The sequence below is a fragment of the Meles meles genome, chromosome 19 (assembly GCF_922984935.1).
Source record: "Meles meles chromosome 19, mMelMel3.1 paternal haplotype, whole genome shotgun sequence".
In the NCBI taxonomy this organism is placed as follows: Eukaryota; Metazoa; Chordata; class Mammalia; order Carnivora; family Mustelidae; genus Meles; species Meles meles.
In genome coordinates, this window is record NC_060084.1 from 58007368 (window position 1) to 58022577 (window position 15210).

The 15210-nt window shown below is 49.2% G+C and overlaps 1 protein-coding gene across 1 annotated transcript; it reads left to right on the forward strand.

Moving 5' to 3' along the window:
- The first annotated feature begins 13707 nt into the window (after nt 1–13707).
- LOC123931003 (olfactory receptor 5-like) lies at nt 13708–14646 on the forward strand. The gene has a single exon (XM_045987605.1). It carries the CDS (start codon nt 13708–13710, stop codon nt 14644–14646), a length of 939 nt encoding a protein of 312 aa, XP_045843561.1.
- The last annotated feature ends 564 nt before the right edge of the window (nt 14647–15210 follow it).

Sequence of the window (15210 nt, forward strand, 5' to 3'; positions counted from 1 at the left end):
TTTCTCCCCATCCTCTCCAGCACACGTTGTTTCCTGTCTTGCTAATTTTGGCCATTCTAACTGGTGTAAGGTGGTATCTCAATGTGGTTTTGATTTGAATCTCCCTGATGGCTAGTGATGATGAACATTTTTCATGTGTCTGTTACCCATTTGTATGTCTTTGTTGGAGAAGAGAAGTGTCTGTTCATGTCTTCTGCCCATTTTTGGACATGATTGTCTGTTTTGTGTGTGTTGAGTTTAAGAAGTTCTTTGTAGATCCTGGATATCAACCTTTTGTCTGTACTGTCATTTGCGAATATCTTCTCCCATTCCGTGGGTTGCCTCTTTATTTTGTTGACTGTTTCCTTTGCTGTGCAGAAGCTTTTGATCTTGATGAAGTCCCAAAAGTTCATTTTCGCTTTTGTTTCCTTTGCCTTTGGAGACATATCTTGAAAGAAGTTGCTGTGGCTGATATCGAAGAGGTTACTGCCTATGTTCTCCTCTAGGATTCTGAAGAATTCCTGTCTCACGGTGAAGTCTACTTGAAACCACCATTTGCACGGAGCAGGTCTGGCTGCATCTGCATGTCCCCCAACATCTCCCTGCCCTGCAGAACCGTGACTGTGCTCTCCCTAGGCACCATTGGCTGTTCCTGTTAGCAGACCTAGCTATGACGAGGCATTCTAGGGGTGAAAACCTTGGTCAGTGGGTTCAAAGGGAAATGAGCGGCTGGGGGGAGCTCACAATGGGGGTCTTGCAGAATCGCTGCTCTGCTGCCTTCTGGAACGTCCAGATCGGCTGCTTCAAACCTCCTCACCAAACTGCACAGGCAAACTAGTTAAGCGCCATCAACTACAAGCCTTACGAAGAAGGTGATGAGAGCACGAAGACAATGAATGCATCAGCAGATGATGAGAGCACGAAGACAATGCATCAGCAGGTGATGAGAGCACGAATGAAGCAGAAATGTTCAAAGACGGCACCATGGCTGCTGTGTTCGCATCTCTGCTCTGATTCATAAAATGCTGAATGACCAAACGGGTTGTGTGTGTCACTGTTAGGAGCAGAAGTTCTCAGCCCAGACGTAAATTCGTGTGCTCTGATAAAAAGGACACACAGATGGGTAATCTCTGCAGTCACCATAAAGAGAGTAGTTGCCCCCGATCATCGCAGGCCTGTGCCTGTCCGGGTGGCCTCAGTGCTGCAGGTTCCGCATCTGGCCTTTTGCCTGCGGTAACTTGGGACATGCTCAGACCGGCTCAGACCCGCTCAGACCCGCCGTCTCCCGTGGTTCCCTTCACTTGCTCCTGAGAGCTCCGCTCACCCTGTGTTCCTTCCCCAGAGCCGGTCACTTCCAGAGCTTGGACTGGGAGTCGGTTGCACTTGCTCGAGCCCCAGACGGGGTGATCTCCATGTGCTCAGCCCCTCGAGGGCTCACAGATGTTTGGACTTGTAGGTTCTCTCAAGGGCCTGAATGAGAAGAATCCAGAATGAAGGCCTCTGGTTACAGTAAGATTGTGTGTGGAACCAAGAGAGACCGGCCCGTCACAGCCATACGAGCATGCTGAGCCCAAGACCTGTCCTTGGGTGGTTCAAAGCTGCACATCCTGTGGAGCAGAAAGTGTGAGACTCAGGAGTGGGTGAAAGTCCGGGCAGAAACCGTCATGGCCTTGGGGCGCCCAGATGTAAGGACTGAAATGAACTCCCGTGAAAACCAACTTTGGGGCTGAAGTAAAATTCATCCTTCTAGAGCTGGCCACATAAAATATCAAAGAATTTTTTTAAATGACGAAATAATCTTTTTCTACAGTGGTTGCCAGTCGATGAGCGTCTCCCTCCCTCCTTCCTTCTACGTCTCCCAGTTGCTCCCAGAGCCGTCCACCTTGGGTGCTGGCCCCGCTGCTGCGACTGTGCCATCTTGGGCAAATGCAAAGAGAGAAGCCAAGGGTCAGCCTAGGATTTTGCCTCCATAAGAAAGACCTTCAGAAACGAGGGTGACACCTCCTTCTCTCCTTCTCTCTCCTTCCCCTGTTCATCCCTCGTTTTCCACGTCCTTCCCCTCTCGGGCCACTCGGGTGCTGTCAGGGGGAGCCTCTAGATTGCAGGGCAGTGAGGGCAGAAGCTGGCAGAACCGCTGCGTCGCTGTGTGTTTTAGTCACCACACAGGCAGGGACGCAGGTGGTGTGGAGGTAGGGGCGGGGGAAGGGAGAGCGGCAGCGCAGTTGTGTCGCATGGGGGTGCCGGAGGGATGGGGGACAGCAGGCAGAGACACCGGCCAGGCGCAGTTGAGTGGGAACCTCGCGCGGGTACGCGTTCAGCAGACACTGAGCCCACGGCTCTGGCTGGGACGCGGGGTTCTCGCTGGCGGAGGGGAGAGGCAGACGCTCGAGTGGATCCGCGGGGCTGGACCCGAGTGGGAGGAATTCGCATGTGGGCGGTTCCAGCTCAGCGCGCGCCGCGGGAGCCTGGCCGGAGCCTGATGAGGACAAGGACGAGGAAAGATCTGCCCAGAGGTGCAGGCAGCGGCCGAGGGGGGGCGAGGCTCGAAGCGCAGAGCCGGTCTCTACAACCGGCCTCCATCGAGGGGTCGGCATGGTCGGGCGGCGCGGCGGCTCCCCCCGGCTGCGTCCGGAGCAGCACCGAGGAGCCGCGGGGGTTCCGTCTGCTAAACCCGCAGCGGCCCCACGGCCAACCTGGGGCGGCACGACGGGGACTAAGTACAGTGACACCCCCTGCGTCTCCGCGGTTCTGTTAAGTTCTGCCGCCAGGACTCCAAGGTTTGCACATTTGTAATCTGGGTTTTTAGCCTCTACTTGTTTCCCTTAAAGACGGAGAGAACCACACAGCATCTGTGTTTCCGCGTGGGGAGGGCGGGGGTTGGCAGAAAAGCCGGGGGACACATTCCGGCCATTCCCCTGTTTCCTCCAGCTGCGACCAGCGGTGGTCTGGTGCTCTCCGACGCTCAGAACAAAATCTGAGGAGAAGTAACGTTCGGTGACACCGGGAGTCCGACGACATTCGAGCTGTACCGCCCGCTTCGTGCCGCACAGCCGCACCTGCCCGCGCGTCCCGGGCTGTGTTGTCGCCGCGGGCGCGGGCCCTGCCGGACGCCGGGACCGTGTTCCTGCCGCAGCAGAGTGGCCGGTTCTGCGGGACCACACGGACCGGCCACAAAGCCCAAAGCACGCACCGCCCGACGCGGGGACACCTCGCCATATCCCAGGCTGTCCTGTCGGCAGGAACCGAACCACCGTCTGCCCCAGTCCTCGAACGCCCTGTCCTGCATGCATCTGTCCCCCGCCTGTCCCCCGAAGGCCAGCTTGTCCCGTCCTGTGACTTTATGGAAATCCAAGCTGCTCCTGAGCTCGCTACTGTCGCTGTTTTTATGCATTTTTTCACTTTTCTTCTCATAGATTTGATCCTGCGGGAAGATCGGGATCCGTGTCTCTCAGCTGCTACAAATACAGCCATGTGGTTTGTGACGTCTCGGGACACCAGGGACACTGGGCTGCTCTGAGCACAGACCAAATGGCCGGGGGTTGGCAGCGTCTCCCCCGTTGACCTTCCCGAGACAACGCGGCCAGTTTGTGGGGCTGCAACCCCTCAGTCTCAAGTTCTCCTGCTTGTTTATTTCATCAGGAAATTCCCCGAAAGAGGGACTCTCTGGGCAAGAGTTTTAGATCATTGTGAACAGGACGGAATACTTCAAACACGCAAAAGCAGGCGACACTGTGACGAGTACCCTGGACCCATCATCAAGCCTTAATTACAAACTTGTGGACTTGTTTTTCTGTACGTCATGTACTTCCCCCCAGCTCCGTTTTGAAACAGATATTGGGCATCTGGGTTTTTTTCAGTTTTCAACATTTCTGAGTTTCTCTAAATGATAAGGTATATTTTTAATGAAATAATTTCATCACACCTAAATGGTTTTTAATACAGATTGGATCATGGAAGTTTGTGGTAAATCGAATTTGTGGGAGATATCAAATGTTGCCTTTCACCTATGTTCACTGGATTCTAAATACAGATATCAATTTCCTAACGTTTCCTGATTAGATTTCTCAAAATGCTATCATGTTGATATATTAATTTGGTTTTCTTTGATACTAGTGACATGGACTGTGTTCTCATTGGCATCACAGTTTGCATTTACTGATTACCTATAAAAGCAAAAGATGAAGAAATGTTCTGTTTTCTTTGTAAAGACTGTTGTGAAATTACCACCAATAATCCAATAATATTATTATTTCCCAGATATCAGACTTGGTCAAGACCATAAACTTGATCTTTGACTGATATTTTCTTTATGCCAATGTTACTTATTGCAGTGGTCCTGGTTTAAAAAATTCCATTTTCACATAAAAAAAAAACAACAACAACCCTACAGGGGCACCTGGGTGGCTCAGTGGGTTAAGCCTCTGCCTTCGGCTCAGGTCATGATCTCAGGGTCCTGGGATCGAGCCCCTATAGGGCTCTCTTCTCAGCAGGGAGCCTGCTTCCCACTCTCTCTCTCTTCCTGTCTCTCTGCCTACTTGTGATCTCTGTCAAATAAATAAATAAAATATTTTTAAAAATTAAATTAAAAAATTTAAAAACCTACAAAAATAGAAAAATACCCAGATTATTAAATAAACATGAGAACTATGAACAGCATGTGAACAACCTCCTAGGGTGATGAAAACATTCTCAAATTAGATGGTGGTGGTGGTTGTGAACCTCTAAGTGTGCAAAAAACCACTGAATACACCCTCGAAATGGATGAATTTTATGATATACTATTTCTCAAATCTATCCAAAATATCCAACAGGAAACAAAAAGATGTAGACATGAGATAAAATTATATCTACTTGGAGCACCATTGTTTTTAAGACTTCATTTATTTATCTGAGAGAGAGAGTGTGTGCACAAGCAGGGGGAGCGGCAGAGGCGGAGGGAGAAGCAGGCTCCCCGCTGACCCAGGAGCCCGATGTGGGACTCATCCCAGGACCCTGGGATTGCGACCAGCGCCCAAGGCAGATGCTTCACCTCCTGAGCCACCCATGTGCTCCTCTTTCTTTCTCTTCTTAGTCTCGACCCCAACCCCAGGCCAAGAATTATAAGAACTTTTCTCTTCTTTCTCCAGATTTTTTTAAAAAGATTAATTTATTTATTTGACAGAGAGAAATCACAAGTGGCAGAGAGGCAGGCAGAGAGAGAGGAGGAAGCAGGCTCCCTGCCGAGCAGAGAGCCCGACGCGGGACTCGATCCCAGGACCCTGAGATCATGACCTGGGCCGAAGGCAGAGGCTTTAACCCACTGAGCACCCAGGCGCCCCATCTTTCTCCAGATTTTTATTTCAATTCCAGGTAACTAAGATGCAGTTAGCTTTGGGAGTGGACCTTAGTGATTCATCACTTACACACAACACCCAGTGTCCCTCCCAAGTGCGCCGCTCCCTCCCCGCACCTTCTAAGCCCCCTCCCCACCCGCCTCCCCTCCAGCAACTCTGTTTGCTCTCTGTGGTTAAGAGTTCTGTTTCGTGGTTCGCCTCCTCTTTCCCCTCCATTGTCATCTGTTTTCTGAACTCCACAAAGGAGTGAAATCATATGGTATTTCTCTTTCTCCCACTTATCTCGCTTAGCAAAATACTTTCCAGCTTTCTCCATGTCATTGCAAATGGCAAGATTTCCTTCTGTTTGTGGGTAAATAATATTCCATCACATATACGTAAATTAAAAGCTTCTGCACAGTGAAGGAAACAACCAACAGAACTAAGAGGCAACATAGAGAATGGGAGATGATGTTTGCAAATGACTATCTGACAGCGGGTTAATATCCAAAATATATAAAGAACTTCTAACACCCAACATCCCCAAAGCAAATAATCCAGTTAACAAATGGGCAGGAGACATGAGTAGACATTTTCCAAAGAAGACATACAGATGGTTCCAGACACAAGACAAGATGCTCAATCAAAATCACTGCTTATCAGGGAAAACATATAAATCAAAGCTACAATGAGTGGTCACCTCCCACCTGTCAGAGTGGCCAGAATCAACTCCACAGGGACCAACAGGGGCTGGGGAGGACATGGAGAAAGGGGAGTCTCCTACACTGTTGGTGGGCGTGGAAGCTCGTGCGGCCACTGTGGAAAACAGCGTGGAGGTTTCTCACTACCCCTTTTCTCATGATACTTTCTTCTGGAATATCAACTTAGCTCATGCTGGCAATAACTTACTGGATCCCTCTGGGCCAGATATATTCCAGAACAACGTGGGATTGTAGACAATTCTATAGTAGACTTTTTGTCACACTAACATGGGTTAGTATTACATGAATATTTCTACAGAAAAATGGATGAATAAAGACTATAAGGAGTTGTTTTAGCTCTACTAGTCATGTGCTGAAATCTAGCGAGATCAAAAAAATAAAAACCACAGTCTTCAATCCTATATTGGTCTACATATTCTGTTTTCTGACTGTTCCGGCCAGCCGCCACCTTTTTGTAGCTTTATGCCTTACTTCTGATATGTGTCTAAATCTTTTGCCATATCGCAACTATCTGAAATACTGTTTTTCTAGCAGCTTCTCAGAATGGAGAAAAGGATCGAATATAATCGGAACAAATGAGAGAAACACAAGATGAACTCGTCTGCCATCGTGAAAGCAGCAGAAACTAGAAAACACGAGCAGCAAACCTGTTCCGAGCTTCCTTCCTTGTGTTCTCAGAACCTGCCACCCGCCGGGACCCCTGACAGAGCCGCTCCGCGCTGAAGTGACCAGAAGTTCTGCTCTGCCCGCGTCAGGGGCTTCGGCCCCGGGAGTCTGGAACCTCCGTATTTAACTCAGCCATCAGGTGGGCAGAGCCGCGACCTCATCCCCAGACCGTGAGCGGCTGCAGACACGCAGAGAGAGTTGGCCCCGTCGTGGCGCGCAGTGGTCCGTCCGGAGCAGCGCCCAGATGTGTCTGACCTGGACGCCACCCGTAGCTGTCACGCGGTCCTGACCCCAGACTCAAGTCGGAACGTCCACACGACACGCCTGTCCACACGGACGGCCCTCGCGCCTCACGAGAACACTCGGGACGGAGCAGGGCGTGGCCGAGTCCCCATCCCGCCGCCACCCTGCAGGGCTCCGCGTCTCGCTGTGCGGAGGTGTGGCGCTGGCGACTCCCGTGGCATCAGCCTGCAGGAGGAGTTCGTGAAAACCGAGGACGCCCGCTTCCTCATGCCATCCCTCTTTGAGGGGGAACAGACCCCACCAAGTCGGAGGACGGCTACTTAAAACTGGCGACAAATGGATCTCCTGCTTCTAATCTCGCCTGTTGTCTGTTCTCCAGGTTGCCGTCTGGGCACGCTAGAAGGTTCGGGAAGGGCTGTGAGCCGGCGCACCCGCCTGCGCAGGGTACTCCCCTCTGTGCGTCCGAGATCTGAGTCCGGCATCGGCATCGGCCGCCCACCTGGTCAGGCCACGGAGCTGCCGCCACACGTACGGGGATTCCGGTTTCTGTTCCTACAGCCTACGCCGGCGCGCGGTGGTCTGGCTCTTGACCTGACCTTGTCACACCCGCTGCTCCTGGCTCACCCTGCAGCATCCGCCCTAACCCGTCTTTCCTGCTCAAGCCCCACGAGCGCTTTCCTGCTTCGGCACCTCTGCTCGCACACCGCCTCTGCTTACCCTGCTTCCCAGATGTCCTCGAGGTTTGCTCCGCTGCATTCAGACTTCTCTCCAGTTCGCTTCTTTAAGGAGGACTTTGCTCACCACGGCACGTCAACTCACAAGTACTGTCCACTGCCCGTCAGGCATCGTGCTAGGTTCCGAGGGCGCAGCAGAAAACCAGAAAGAGGATGGAACCAAGGAACACGCAGGGATGTCCACTGTCGCCGGTGTTGTTCAACACAGCATTAGGTGGCCTAGAACCAGCAATCAGACAAAAAGACATAAAAGGCATCCATATCGGCAAAGAAGTCAAACTCTCACTCTTTGCAGATAACATGATACTTTATGGGGAGAACCCAAACACTCACCCCAAAATGACTAGGATTCATACAGGAATTCAGCAACATGACAAGATACAAAATCAATGCACAGAAATCTGTTGCATTTCTATACACTAACAGTGAGCCAGAAGAAACAAATTAAGGAGTCCATCTCATTTACAATTACACCCAAAACCATAAGATATCTAGGAGTAAATTTAACCAAAGAGGTGAAGGACCTGTATTCTAAAAACTACAGAACACTCATGAAAGAAATGGAGGAAGACACACACACACACAAAAATGGAAATACATCCCATGCTCATGGCTTGGAAGAATAAACATTATTAAAATGTCTATGGTTGGGGCGCCTGGGTGGCTCAGTGGCTTAAAGCCTCTGCCTTCGGCTCAGGTCATGATCCCAGGGTCCTGGGATGGAGCCCTGCATCAGGCTCTCTGCTCAGCAGGGAGCCTGCTTCCTCCTCTCTCTCTCTCTCTGCCTGCCTGAGATCTCTGTCTGTCAAATAAAAAAAAAAATCTTTAATATGTCTATGGTACTTAGAACAATCTACACTTTCAATGCAATGCCTATCAAAATACCACTGACATTTTTTCACAGAGCTGGAACAAACAATCCTAAATTTGTATGGAACCAGAAAAGACCCCGAATAGCCAGAGGAATGTCAGAAAAGAAAACCAAAGCTGAAGGCATCAGAATTTTGGACTTCATGGTCTATTACAAAGCTGTAATAATCTAGACAGTATGGTACTGGTACAAAAACAGACATATACATTGATGAAACAGAAGAGAGAATCCAGAACTAGACCCTCAACTCTATGGTCAACTAGTTTTCAACAAAGCAGGAAAGAAAATTCAGTGGAAAAAAGTCTCTTCAACAAATGGGTGCTGGGAAAATTGAACAGCCATATGCAGAATAATGAAACTGGATCATTCTCTTACCCCACACACAAAGATAAACTCACAATGGATGGAAGACCTCAATGTGAGACAGGAATCCATCAAAATCCTAAAGGAGAACCAGGCCGTAACCTCTTCTACCTCGGACATGGAAACTCCTTGCAAGACATGTCTCCAAAGGCAAGGGAAACAAAAGGGGAAAAGAGCTTTTGGGACTTCATCGAGATCAAAAGCTTAGGAAACAGTCAACAAAAAACAAAGAGGAAACCCACAGCATGGGAGGAGATATTCGCAAATGACACTACAGATAAGGGGCTAATATCTAAGATCTATAAAGAACTCCTCAAACTCAACACCCAAAAACTGAATAATCAAATCAAATGGCATGGGGCACTGGGTGTTACACACAAACAATGATCTCGGGACACTCATCAAACACTAATGATGTATCGAATGGTGACTAACATAACATAATTTATTAAAATGGGCAGAAGACATGAACAGACACTTCTCCAATGAAGACATACAAATGGCTAACAGACATGAAAAAATGTTCATCATCACTAGCCATCAGTGAGATTCAAATTAAAACCACATTGAGATACCACCTTATACCAGTTAGAATGACCAAAATTAACAAGACAATAATCAATGTGCGTTGGAGAGGATGTAGAGAAAGGGGAACCCTCTTACACTGTTGGTGGGAATGCAAGTTGGTGCAGCCACTTTGGAAAAGTGTGGAGATTACTCAAGAAATTAAAAATAGAGCTTCCCTATGACCCTGCAATTGCACTACTGGGTATTTACCCCAAAGATACAGATGTAGTGAAGAGAAGGGCCATCTGTACCCCAATGTTCATAGCAGCAATGGCCACGGTCGCCAAACTGTGGGAAGAACCAAGATGCCCTTCAACGGATGAATGGATAATGTTTTTATCCGTGTATAGTTGACACACAGTGTTCCGTTAGTGGCAGGTGCACAGTATAGGGAGTCAACTTCTCTACAGTCATGGTCTGTCGCCACACAGCACTCGCACCATATCAGTGACTATAGTTTGTGGGATGGGCCCTTTTATTCCCATGACTGACGGACTCCATCCTGGGAAGCCTGCACTTCCCGCTCCCCTTCGCCCCTTTTGCCCATCCTCCCCTCCCCTCCCCCCGCCTCTCTGGCCACCACCCGTTTGTTCGCTGTACTTATGGGTCTGCTTTTGGTTTGCTGATTCATTTGTTTTATTTTTATATTCCCCATGTCAGCGCAATCGTACGGTAACTGTCTTTCTTACGTAGCAGTCATAGTTTGAGATGGAGATAATTACATCCTTTTTTACATGGACGGGACTGGAAGAGATTATGCTGAGCGAAATAAGTCAAGCAGAGAGAGTCAAGTATCATATGGTCTCACTTATTTGTGGAGCATAACAAATAACATAGAGGACATGAGGAGATGGAGAGGAGAAGGGAGTTGAGGGAAACTGGAAGGGGAGATGAACCATGAGAGACTATGGACTCTGAAAAACAACCAGAGGGTTTTGAAGGGGTGGGTGGGTGGGAGGTTGAGGAACCAGGTGGTGGGTAATAGGGAGGGCACGTACTGCATGGAGCACTGGGTGTGGTGCAAAAACAATGAACACTGTTATGCTGTAAATAAACAAATAAAAATAAATATAAAAAAAATATGCTAAAAAAAAAAAAAGGCTATTGACTGCCAGACAGGCTAAGTCACTTGTCCACCTCGAGCGGATAAGAATCAGATAGGAAACTCCTCAGGGCGGGGCAGACCCTGTTTGCCTCCACGTCCCTGGTGTGCCTAGCCCCGTGCACACTGCATTGCCGATGCTTGCTAAATGTTTTTGGGATGAAACACAAGTCCTAAATAGTTACTTTGCACTCTGATTCTGGCCTGAAGAATTCCAAAGCGACCTTTGAAATTTAATCAACTTGTTCTTATGTATGATAAGCAAAAAAAAATAAAACAAAAACAAACAAACCAAACCAAACCTCTTGGCATCTAAGGTGCCGGCTGTGACGTCTGACCCATGGGACACTTCACAGCCTGGGCAAGTCTGGCACAGGGACAAAGGGAGGGACTGTAAACAAAGCGGGAGCGCAGAGCAGGGGCGTCACACAGAGGAAACCCGGACGGACAGGAGGAGAAGAGGGCAGTCGGGGGGCTCTTGCTTCACACCAGCCGGAGCTCTGCTGTCCCCTAGGCTGGATGGGCCTGGCTGGAGACTCCCACTCAGGACCCCGGGGAGCTTCCTGGGTGCGGGGACGCTGTGGGCGGACCTGGGGTGCCCGTGTCAGGACTGGGCACAGCTCCAACCACTGTTAGAGCCAAGCACACAGCCTTCACGTGAGCAGTGACTGTGTTCACCTCGTTGCTGCTTTCAACCCTCTCTGAGGTTAGAAGTGCAATCAGGGGACTCGGGACCCCGCGTGGTGAAAGGACTGGGTGACGATTGCTCCAGAATGCAGATCTTCATCTGTGAGCCCAGCTGAACTGGGGGCCACCTCTGCAACCGACTGACATAAGTTCAGCACTGCCTTATACTGTCTACACCTCTGATTCCTCATCAGTAACAGGGCTAGAAAAGCTTCCTCCGCGGGTGAGTGCCACGGTGACACAGGACCCTGCCTGCAGAGTCTTTGTCTGGGAACCCGAGACCATCCAGCCACAGCCACTTGACATCTGGTATTGTGGGAAACTCAAATTCATTTTTTAAAAGATTTTTATCTCTGTATTTGACGGGGAGGGGAGCAGCAGAGGGAGAGGGAGAAGCAGGCTCTCTGCAGAGCAGGGAGCCCGACGCAGGGCTCGATCCCAGGATCCCGGGATCATGACCTGAGCCAAAGGCAGACGCTTAACTGACTGAGCCACCCAGGCGCCCCTCAAGCCCATTTTAACCAGACGATCACGACATCGACCACAGTCCTTCACCTGGGTAGGTAATCCGTTGCCTCCCATAAAAAATGAGGCTGTCAAACTGAGAACGTTCAAATGGTCCTTCCAGTCTTAACTTTCCCTTCCTAGAGTAGAAGAATAATTTCCTTTTCCTCTTTGCCAGCATGTTTCCAAACAAGTAAAATGAAAATGTCACCCCAAATTCCAGGAGAAGGAGAATACAGTATGAGTCATGGCGTCAGCCTACCTGGGAAGTTGAGTCTGTATTCTACCACTTCCTACTGGGAGGCCTTGGGAAACAAACGGACTCTGATCTTTAGTTTTCAAATCTGAAAGATGTGAAAATTGGCAACACACTTCTCAGCGTGTGGAGATCCCTGTAAATGGCGAAAGCCAGAGTAGGATTGGCCTAAAGGTCATCTGTGCTGTGAATTTGGGATAGTTCCAGGGAAGGTTTTGGGATAGAATGGGACTCACGGAGCTCTCAAACAGACCAGGGGCATGTTTCCTAAACAGAGCAGCCTCAGATGGGGCACCAGTAGGTGGTAAAATCAGGCAGAACTGGTTTAAAAAAAATCCCAGTGTCCTCACTTTGTGCTCATAGCCCCAGAGAACCTCAGCGATCTTCTGAGAAGAAGGCACCGTGCAGTAACATTCTGGACTAGACGGTGACAGTCCACTGTTTCAGAACAAAGACCATTTCCTGCTGTGAACCAGAAGGAAAATCTTCCTTTTGTTGTGATAGGTAACGCAGAACCAGCAACACAAAGACAAAAGTAATACGATGAAAAAAGAAATGGCTATCTTCCTCTGGTTTATTTGAGGGTGGGATTTTAAAAGGTCTCCCTGCCCGTTCCATTCCCCTGTGGGGTTTGTGTTTTCTTCCGAGGCCTCCCTGGACTCGTCGACCCTGGGGCTGGTGGTCCGGTCATCGTCTGGTTCCCAGTGCATGCTGAGGAGCGTGGTGCCTGAAAGTCCCCTCTGGTGTTCCGTGCTTTGAATGAGCACGTGGAGAGCCTGTGATGAATTCGGCAGTGTACTCCTTTGCTAGGTTCCGAGGTTAGAGCCCCGAGTGAGATAGACCCCACCTCTTTCCTCAAGGGGATTACAGTCTAGTTGGAGAGACATTGCACAACTGAACAAACATGCAAGTAATTTCATTCATTCATTCATTCACTCATTCAAATCCCAGTATCAACAATACCCAGTGTTAGATTTGTCTCAGGCATACAATATTCAACACTTCTCTACATTACTCAGTGCTCGTCACAAGTCCACTCCTGAATTCCCTTCACCTATTTCTCCTGTCCCTACAACCTCCAGTTTGTGCAAATAATTTAAAATAAATGAAATGAACAACAATCACTCTGGAAGGAAGTAAGGGGTTGCAGGGGTAATGAATAATGACATCGGGTCTGATAGGAGATTTTCTAAGGATAAGACATTGAAAAACTCGTGCCAAGGATGTCAAGGGTTCCCCGAAATGGGAAAACCAAGAATGGAGAGAAGCTTGTTTCAGAAAGAAGGGACTTCATGTGGGAATTATTTCAGGCTGGAAGGATGTTGGAGTATTTGAGGAAGTAAAAGGTACCTATGGGGCACCTATGGGCTCCAGAAAAGGAGCCATGGCATGAGTTAAAACTGAAGTAATTGGCAAGGAACAGAAAATTGGGGGCTTGAGAGCCATGGTAGGTCATTGATGTTTATTCTAAGGATAATGGGAATGTGTCAAGAGCTTTAAGCAGTGGAGTAACCCTTCATGATCGATGATTTTGAAATCACACCCCCCAGCAGCTGTGCAGAGATGGAGAAAGAGCGGAGGGAGAGAAATGAGACACGAGTTCATTTTATTTACTTGGTGGTATAAAGGTTTGGATCTATAGTAAGGCAAGCTGTAAAGAGAAGGATGTGCAAAAAATATCATAGATGTGTTTGTTCTCAGATGGAGAGGTCCCTGGAGTCGGGCAACATGACCAGAGTCCGGGAGTTTGTCTTGCTGGGCTTGTCCACCAGGGCAGACATAAGGGATGTCCTGTTTGCCATCTTCCTGACCCTCTACGTGCTGACCCTCCTGGAGAACACGCTCATCATCTACCTCGTGTGCAGTCACAGTGAGCTCCACAAGCCCATGTACTTCTTCCTGGGCAACCTCAGCTGCCTGGAGATATGCTACGTGTCAGTGACCGTGCCCAGCCTGCTCGTGGGGCTGAGGACTGGACCCTGCCACGTGCCCTTCACAGCCTGCATGACCCAGCTCTTCTTCTTCGTCTCCCTCATCTGCACAGAGTGCACCCTCCTGGCGTCCATGGCCTATGACCGCTACGTGGCCATCTGCCGCCCACTCCACTACCCTCTGCTCATGAGGCCCCAGGTCTGCCTGGGCTTGGCCCTGTCCTCATGGCTTGGGGGGCTGCTGGTCTCAGTGATCAAGACATCGTGCATCGCCAGCCTGTCCTATTGTGGTCCCAACATCCTCAACCAATTTTTCTGTGACGTCTCCCCTCTGCTCAACCTGTCCTGCACCCATGTGGCCCTGACCGAGCTGGTGGACTTCATCTCTGCCATCGTCATCTTCTGTGGGACACTGTTGGTAGCACTGGCTTCCTACTCCGCCATCGGGGTGGCCGTGCTCCGCATGCCGTCAGCCGCAGCCCGGCGCAAGGCCTTTTCCACGTGCGCCTCCCACCTGGTGGTGGTGGGCATCTTCTACTCGGCAGCCCTCTTCATCTACTGCCGTCCCAGCCGCATCAAATCCATGGACCTCAACAAGGTGCTGTCCGTCGTCTACACGGTGCTCACGCCCATGTGCAACCCCGTCATCTACTGCCTGCGGAACAGGGAGGTGCACGTGGCGCTTCGGAAAACTCTCCACTGGCCTTGATACAGTCTCGGGTCATGGAACCTCTTGTCTCCAGACTGAAGATTGGCCATGGCCGCGAAATTCCACACAGAATACCAGAAGGCAGAAGAAAAACAGAAGGACTATGTTTCCATCTAATAAACAAGGAGTTCACGTCGATGAAGAACAAAGTCTGAATTACCCACGGGAAAAGTGAACAATGTCTATGAGAAAGCAGGTCATCACAGATGAATGACAAGTGACTGGTAAACTCACCCAAGATGGTCCACCTTATTAGTAAACCAAGAAATGCAATTTTAACCTCATCATTTCATTCCTAGAATGAAAAATGCTTACAGATGTTTCTATGTATCCCCACAAGTAGAGCTAGGTCACAGATATGGAGATATTTATAGCATCTTTGTAATGAAAAGAGAATCAGAAACAGCCTAATATCCATCCACAATGGATGGAATAAATACGTTACATTCATTCAGAGATAAACACTGGGGTTAGTAAATAAAAGGAAATAGATTTATATGTTTGACATGGTGATATGCTGATACATATATGTTAAATAAAAAATTAAGGCAAGGCTTTTATGTT